This window comes from Theobroma umbraticum, unplaced genomic scaffold (assembly GCF_002168275.2).
Source record: "Theobroma umbraticum cultivar Fairchild unplaced genomic scaffold, ASM216827v3 scaffold_25.0, whole genome shotgun sequence".
In the NCBI taxonomy this organism is placed as follows: Eukaryota; Viridiplantae; Streptophyta; class Magnoliopsida; order Malvales; family Malvaceae; genus Theobroma; species Theobroma umbraticum.
In genome coordinates this window covers 1,349,890-1,358,713 of record NW_018397282.1, presented here as the reverse complement: position 1 = coordinate 1,358,713, position 8,824 = coordinate 1,349,890, and the positions used below count along the sequence as shown (strand labels likewise).

Here is an 8,824-nt window from a genome sequence, read left to right as displayed (position 1 = left end):
AAAGTATGATAAGTTTGCATTCCTTAGGCAAAGCAAAGAATCAAAGCAAGTCATTGTTTATACTGTATTTATTTTCCAATTAATTGTCTAAACAAAATATAAAAAACAAACATAAAAGAAAATAATTTTAAAAAAGAAAAATGTCAACATTTAGTATTTATATGTGAAGTTACTTATACATGGTATGCGTGTATTTGGGAAAATAAAATGCATCATTGACAAAAAAAAATTTATGAAAGTGAAAAATAACTATATAAAATTATGGACTAGAGAGTCAATAATTGAGTAATTAATTAATAATTGAGTAAAATAGATTTAAAATGGTAATGATTATATAAAAAGAATGTGAGAAAGTCAAGAGGTAAACAAAATAAAATTTGGAAAGGTCAAGGAGCAAAGTAAAGAAAGAAAAAACAGCAAGGATTTGGAAAAGCCAGGGGGCTAAGGCAGTCTTTCTTGTGGACGATATCATCTCCTCTCCTGGATCCCATTGCAAATATTTTGTCGTCGCTCACCCTTTTGGCTGCATAAATACCTGAATGACAAGCCTTCATAGTAGTTCATTTTCTCCTGCTTCCAATGCAATGATCAGAAATTAGCTATCCAGTATTAAGCTTTACACCTCTCCAGCTGTTCAAATCGTGGAATAGCATAGAATATCAACATGATTGCCCACACAAAACTTTGGCTTTAACTGTTTCGGTTTAATTTGAAAATCAATTTTCTATGTCACTGCATTTTGTTGTAAGGTTTTCCATACAATTTTTCTTGAAACTGTGTATCAAACCTGAGATGATGACGTGCTACTTTTACTAGTTTAGGTTACTTATAGATATTTTCAGATTCTTAATTATTCATGAAAATGATGTCAGTAAGACCTTGGTGGATCACATATTTATAATATCTCATGGTAGAAAAATTTGAGCGGTTTTAGGTTGAAATTCTCCACTTTTAATATAGCATTTACCATTTCTTTTTTATTGATTTAGCAGTGAAAAAGGTTCATGGATCATACCAAGAATTAAAAAAGAAAAAGAAAAAAAAACCTTTTCAATTCTCAATAACAGATGAATTTTAAAAGTTTGCAGTAAAGAATGGGATATTTTGGAAGCTGCTGTCCGGCTAATGAAGCAACACACTGCTCTGGGAGCACCTGGTTGCTTCGGTTCAAGAGCTGACATTTAATGGCTAAGCTGCTGAACCTCCTAACTGATAAGTTGATCATTCTTGTTCATCAAATGTGATTCTATTATTGATAGTTTCTCGGCCAAATCAAAGTAGCTAATCTATTTCCCCTATTTGACACTGGTGCTTATGACAATTATTCCTGTCATAGCTTATTTTCATGGTGTTAAACAAAGGATTCTTTTTCTCTCCCAGATTAATACAATGCCCAACACTTGGACTGTCTAGTGATTTGGGCCACGTGCTTCTACCCATCTCTTGAACAGCATTGGAGCCAAACATATTTATAGCTAATTTCAAGTCTCTGATATTGTGAGCTAGGCTTATGAGAGTAGAATGTGGCATGTAATAAGGTATATCTGTTAATTGCTATTGACTGTTATGTACTTTAGATTTGCTTATGTCTTACTAAACTTCCCCATTTGCAGGTGATTGATGAATATGATCTTGAAATTGATAAAAGCTGCATGAATTATGGGTGCCGCATGTGTGCAGTTTTCAAGAATAAGAGATTTAATGGCCGCCTAATTGATAAAGTAACACTACACTTGCCTGCATGAGACGGTTGGTTTCCAGAGCTACCATTTAAGAAATGACAGAAAATCCTAAGCGTCAGGCACGGGCACCAAACTCATTTGGAAAGCAAAACCAGTGAAAAAACCTTGCAGCGTTGCCAACTTTGCAAGAATCTCAGATCCTTCTCTGCACAGCTCGCTTTAACTTCCTGTAGCGTTCATGGCTAAACAAGCGAGAATGGAAGGTGTAGACAGGATAAGCAATTTACCAGACCCAATTTTAAGTCACATCCTATCGTTCCTTCCGACAAAAGAAGCAGTAGCAACCTCCATTTTATCTACCCGGTGGAGTAAGATTGTTTCTCTAATATCTAATCTTAACTTGGATGATCATTGTAAAAGGAGGAAGTATGATAGTTATAGTTTCATGAATTTTGTGGATCGAGTTCTGTTTTACCGCACTGGGGTTGTGGATAAATTTCATCTCAAGTGTGGAGACTCTATTGATTCTTACCGGATTGATGGATGGATACGATACGCGTTATTGAACAGGGTTAGAGAGCTTGACTTATGCCTTAAGGTTAAGGAGCTAAATATGGTGCCTCTTGGGGTATTTACTTGCAAGACATTGGAGGTATTGAGATTGGACATCTACAGCAAGTGCAAGATTGTCCTGAAACTGCCTGTTGAGATTTGTTCTCCTAGTCTCAAGATTCTCCACCTATCCGGTATTGAATTTTCAGATGATGATTCAATTCAAAGACTCCTTTCTTGCTGCTCCGTGCTTGAGGAATTGGTTGTAGATAGATGCAACTTGAAACACAGATGCAAATTCAATGTTTCTAGCCCTACACTGCAGAGATTGACCGTAGCCTATACTAAGGGCTATTACCAAGATTATGAGATTGTGATTGATGCCCCTAGCCTTGTCTACTTCAAATGCTGTCACCTGCCAAAAAGCTTCTTGCTGAAAAATCTGAACTCCCTTGTCGAAGCATGTTTTGATTTCGGGACAGTTTTTGATTGTTATGACTCTTTTGTCTATTATAATAAAGCTGCAGCTGATCTATTCAAAGGCATCAGTAATGTTCAATCACTTCATTTATCTGGTATATTTGCAGAGGTTAGTTTTCTTCAACCCACAATTCTTTCACAAGATTTTCTTAGTACAAAAATGCTTTAACAAGTAACAACAATTGTCTTCTCCTGAAGGTTTTCCTACAAGTTAGTAGCATAATTCCCAAGTTGCCTAAGCTGACTTATTTGAATCTTGATGGCTACTTCTTTGTTGGGTGGGAAAGAGTGCTTCCAGATTTACTGGCATGCTTTCCTAGTCTAGAAGCACTTGTTTTTAAGGTATGAAAATGGAGTATTATATAATACTGTTTTTGTAGTAATTTCATGCACTCAATGTAGTGTGGCAATTGTGAATCCTTCCTATTTGTCTCATGTTCAGGTGAACCAGCGTTATTCATGCGACATCAGCAGAGTCAAGTTTCCATCCAAGGCATTTCCTTCCTTTCTGTGGTCTCAACTCAAGACATTTAAAATTTTGTCATTCAAAGGTCAGAAAAATGAGTTCCAAATGGTTGAGTATTTTCTCAAGCATGCCCAAGTTCTGGAGAATTTCACGGTACAGGCTAGAGAAAGAAAACAGAATGCAGCAAAATGGAGGTCAAAGATCACTAAAAGATTGTCCAAATTACCAAAAGTCTCCAAGAAATGTAAGGTCTCGGTTGTCTAAGTTTTTTCAAACTTTCTCATGAATTGAAGTAGGTTGCAAATATATATCTGGATCTTTTTGTTGTGTGAGATAGTGATGGTTGTCAGATCTTCACAACTATGTTGTTATCAATGACTAGTTAAGTTTCCAGTTCAGCATTGATTTATAAGTCATCATTTTGTTTTACATGAATTTTAATCTGCCATGGCTTGGCTGGTTGTTAACATGCTGTTTCCAGGGTCAAATTAGCACATATATATGACTATTCTTTTAGATCCTGCTGTGCTGCCAGCCAAGCCAAATTTTTAGAATTTTGCTACACATACATCGGAAATTGTTGTCCACTGCTTGAACATGGTTGATGATGAATTTAACTTGCCAATTTCACATGGAGTTTACATAATTGTATTCACTCTTAGTTGACCCCAGAAGCCATGAACCTTCTTTAAGCCACCTTACTTGGGTGACAAAGGCGGTTGAAGAAGAAGAAATTAAGCGTGCTGTTTTCCAATAATGGTGTAGGTTTTTCAAAAGTAATGGGAAATAATAAAGGAAATTCAACCAATACATGGGTTTTTTTTGTCATGGTCATAAGCTTAGGGAGATTAACAGGACTAATTTTATATTAATTCTTGAGACTAAAAGTCCTGAAGAGATGTCTCACTTTAGGCCAATGAGCCTTTGTAAATTTTTTTCTTTTTTTGAAAAGCAAAGCTTTATTGGCGCATTTTGTCCCAAAAAGAGACTTAAATAAACAGAGCCGATCAAAAGTGCCCCCTTAAGGTGGACAAGCAAACATAAAAATGAAAAAAAGAACTTAATATGTCATAGGCAAAGGAGAAAAAGACACATTTCGATTCAATCCTACAGCTAAAAGCTATATTTGTCTCTAATGCATTACATAAAAAACACAAACTAAATCCAAGATCGTAGAGACTAGCCTGTAGTAGTTGAGTCTTGGAGTGGTCCCCCTTGGTAGAAGTCGAAATAGGCTTCGAAGTTAGAGGCTCGTAGAACTCCAACTTTTGCAAAACCATCAGCCATTGAATTAGGTTCCTTCAAAATATGAGTAAGGGTAATCCCCATATTGCTGTGCAAATAAGACTCAAAAACATTAGAGATAAATTTCATACGCCCTGGTACCTTGTTGTGGTCTCTAGTCCAATTGATGGTATTAGAAGAATTGCATTCAACTTGAAGACGGTGTGTTGTAGCCCATGGGGAGGAGGAGAGAAAGAATTTGATGCCCATCCGAATGGCTTTAAATTCAATATAATTAGATTCCTCCGTTCCAATGTGCATAGAAAAGGTCACTTTTTTATATCCTAGATGGTCCTTTGAACTCTTTCTATACCTGTAGGGCCAGGTTTGCCTTTTGCTACTCCATCAATATTCAATTTCAGAGACTCTAGTAATGGAGGTGACCAGCTTGTGCTTGACTTGTGCTTTGGCTTATTGGCACTGTTAGAAAAAATTGTGGGTTTAAGTCTACATAGGTTAGTAGGAATATATCCTATTTGCCACTTCCTTTTACACCACAATGAGAATCAAAGGAGGGTAATGTGAACAATCTGTTAGACTTTAAACTTCTTGCCTCTAAATATAGTCTCATTTCTGCATAACCATAATACCCAAAAGTTGGCCAAAAACAACATTTTCCAAACATGCTTCACGTTGGGAGAGATGGGATGATGAACCCATGCATTAAAGAAGGAGATAGTATCAGCAAGAGAAACCTAAATGATGCCCCATTTGAGATGGCAAGTTGTGCACGTTTTCCATACAATCATAAATCCAAAAAAGAGATGAAATGGGATCTCAAGATGAGAGTTGCATAGGGTACACATTGATTCATCAACAGTCATATGCCCTTTCTCCATTAAGATGGATTTGGCGCCCATCTTACCTTTCTAGACTTGCTAATAGAAAGTTTTCACTTTTGGTGGTGCATTTTCCAATCCAAACATTGCTCTAGAAACTATCAGAAGATTGAGGAATGTTGTGAAACACCTTGCAGAAGGAGGATTAGGGGTAAGAACCATTTGTGGTCTTTTTCCAAATTACTCTATCATTATCAGTTGGATAAGGTTGCATGTTGCTTATAAGAGCTCTAAATTCTTCCTGATGCTCTATCTCCTAATTAAATGATTGTCTTCTCATGTTAATATCCCAAGTCCAATTGTGATTGACCCATTTCCCTAACTCTACAATGGTGGCCTTTTCATCGGTTGCCAAAGTATAGATGCGAGGAAAAGTCAATGACAGAGGGGCATTACCGAGCCAAAGATCATTCTAAAAGAAGATAGTGTTCCCTTTTCCGAGAAGATACCAAAATTGGAAGTAACCAATTCATGGTATCTATTGGAGGACTGAAGGGGTTTAGAAATGTGTTTCCAAAGAAGAAAAGGTTTGTGGGTTTTGTTGGAGGGTAGCATACAACTTGGATCTAGTAGTTTGTTCTAAGCCGAGATGACCTTGTGCCATAGAATATCGGTTCATTGGCATGCCTCTATAGCCACTTGTTTAGGAGAGCTTGATTTTTAAGCTCTAGGTCCATAATCCCTAAACCCCCTTGGCTTTTGAACTTGAAAATAAATGGCCAATTAATGTAGTGCAACCTTCTTTTAATAGAATTTCCTAATCATAAAAAATTCCTCTAGATGGCATCAAGTTTTTGCATAGTCGAAGTAGGCATCTGGAAAATAAAGAGGAAATATAAAAGAAGACTGGAAAGAACTAAATTGATAAATGTTAGCCATCCCCCCATTGAGAGAAATTGGCCTTTCCACCTTGCAAGCTTAGATTGAAGTTTTTCAACAATTAGTTGCCAAGTGAATGAGGATTGAGGGTTAGCTCTCAATGGCAAGCCAAGATAGCTAGTGGGGAAGGTTTCCATTTTGCAACTAATCATGCTTGCCCAAAACTGAATAAGACTAGTGTTAGTGCCTAAGCCTAGAATATTGCTTTTGGAAAAATTAATTTTAAGTCCAGAAAATAGCTTAAAAAATTTTAAGAATTTTTGCAATGTTAAGAAACTAGAAAAAGTGAGGCTCACAGAAAAGGAAGGTGTCGTCAGCAAACTAAAGGTGAGAGATGATAATCTAGGAGTTTTCAACTTAGGTGGCTCGAAAAAGTTCCATCGAGGTGGCTTTGTGAAGCATGGAACTAAGATAGTTTGCAATAATATTGAAAAGAAAAGGCAAGAGAGGGCATCTCTACCACAAGCCTCTTTGAGTCAAGAACTAAGTTGTTGGAGTGCCATTGAGTAACACTGAAATAGAGGCTATAGAGATACATTGTGTTATCCACCTTCTCCATTTAGTCCTAAATCCTCTTTTCTTCATAATGAAGTCCAGGAAACCCCAGTCGACACTATCAAAGGTCTTTTGAAAATCAACTTTGAAAAGAAAGCCACTCTTTTTGTGCTTGTTAAGGTAGTCAATGAGCTCTTTAGCTATCAAAGAGCAGTTAAGGATTTGCCTACTTTTTAACAAAAGCAAATTGGTTTTCCCCCACCATTGAGCTAATCACCGTTTTGAGTCAATTGTCTAGAACCTTCACTAGGATTTTGTAGATACTACCAACTAGACTAATGGGTTGATAATGGATGCATTAAAAAGACTATTAAACCTTTTGGTAGAAAAGAATTCCCCCAAGAAAGCAATGATCTCACTTTTAAAGGCAAACCATTATTTTTTGTAGATATCAAGATTAAATCCATCAAGGTTGAGTATTACCATCACATTGTTGGACAGTAACCCATATCTCTTCCTCCATAAAAGGAGTTTCAACCTTTGTAATTTTGCTTATTAAATTATCCAATAGGTGATGGTTAATAGGTTGAAGCCATCGATGAAAGACCTCAAAACTGAAAATCAGTGTAGTTTTATTGAAGGGAGGTATATTTAGGATAATATTTTGATTGCTAATGAAGCTTTCTATATTTTGAAACTTAAAAACTAAATAAATAAATAAATAAGGTATGAGATGGGGTTGAAAACTTATATGAATAAGGCTTACGATACAGTGGAGTGAGACTTTCTAGAGGCTGTTCTAAATAAGTTAGGGTTTGATAGCAAGTGGATTAATTGGACAATGGGGTGTATATCTTCAGTTTCCTATACATTAATGATTAATGGTAAGGCAAATGGTAAAGTTCTACCATCTAGGAGCTTAGACAGGGGGATCCCTTATCTCCATATTTGTTTTTGTTTGTTGGTGATATAATGTTTAGAATAATACATAGTGCCATAGATGCTAAGCAGTTAGCTTATAAGAATAAAGATTGGTTAAAATACCCATCAAGTCCTTGTACCCATGTATTTTGTTCAATTTAGTCCCTGTACTCAAAAATCAAAGCAATTTAATCCCTTGATTTTGAGAACTGCATTAATTTAGTTCGTCCTTTTAACAACATCCAATTTTACTATTAAAAAGATGATGTCAGCTCTGGCATCAATGTTGATGTGGCACATTTGAATGACATGAGACCCACATGATGACATGACATGTCACGTGACACCGACATGATGATGTAGTAGTGCCATGTGGCACTAATATAATGACGTGACAATGTTGACATATCAGCGCCACATGGCAAATCAAAAATTTTTTAAATTTTTCGTGAGACATCATATGGATTAAATTGAACAAAAATATATAATACAGGGACTAAATTGAACAAAATTGAGAGATTGATGACTACATTGAAAAAAATATTTAAAAAATATAAATCTTTAAGTAGATGATAGATATATTTATTAATAAGCCAAATATTTAAGTGTAAAAGATTTATGGTGTTAAAAACTATATATAAATATTTTCTTACTTGATTATTTAATTCTAGAATATGTACACTAATTTATCTTTTTTGTAAAAATTAAGTTTGATTCCCCTTTTATAAAAAAATTTCAAAAAAAAAAGTTTATACCTAAAGTGAAATTTAGATGAATAATTTGTATTTTGTTAGAATAAAATAATATAAAAACTAAATAAACTTCTTTTTTTATTTATAATAGTACAAAATTTTAAAATTTATTTGACTTAGTCTTTAACTTAAGCTAAACTCAAATTAGTAAAATAGATTGATTTAGTTTTTTCTTTTAAAATAATGAAGAAGGGAGATATAGAGTTAGTGATGATTATAAAATTAATTCCTCATTCTGACTTGCTTAATTTGTATATGACAAATCTCTTATTACAATCATAGAATCTGTACTACTCCACCCTTTTAATTATTATTTATTTTTATGTTTTTATTTTGTTTAATATTTCAGGTTATATTTTTTAGGTTGAAATTTCCTAGATTAAAGACTGAATTTATGGTTGATAGAGTTAAATATAATTATAAATATTTGTATAATTTTATTTTGTATTTACAAATTTTTTGTAGATCCAAATT

At 34.7% G+C, this 8,824-nt stretch overlaps 1 protein-coding gene and 1 non-coding gene across 2 annotated transcripts; both read left to right on the top strand.

Annotated features, from left to right (window-relative positions):
* The first annotated feature begins 1,932 nt into the window (after window positions 1–1,932).
* On the top strand, window positions 1,933–3,444 carry LOC110428138 (F-box protein At4g22280-like). Its single transcript, XM_021443857.2, has 3 exons — window positions 1,933–2,823; window positions 2,913–3,056; window positions 3,157–3,444. Exons 1-3 carry the CDS (start codon window positions 1,939–1,941, stop codon window positions 3,442–3,444), a joined length of 1,317 nt encoding a protein of 438 aa, XP_021299532.2. The 5' UTR covers window positions 1,933–1,938.
* Window positions 3,445–8,551: 5,107 nt separating this feature from the next.
* On the top strand, window positions 8,552–8,644 carry LOC149526291 (small nucleolar RNA snoR8a). The gene has a single exon (XR_016352167.1). It is a non-coding gene; the product is annotated as a small nucleolar RNA snoR8a (small nucleolar RNA).
* Window positions 8,645–8,824: the final 180 nt, after the last annotated feature.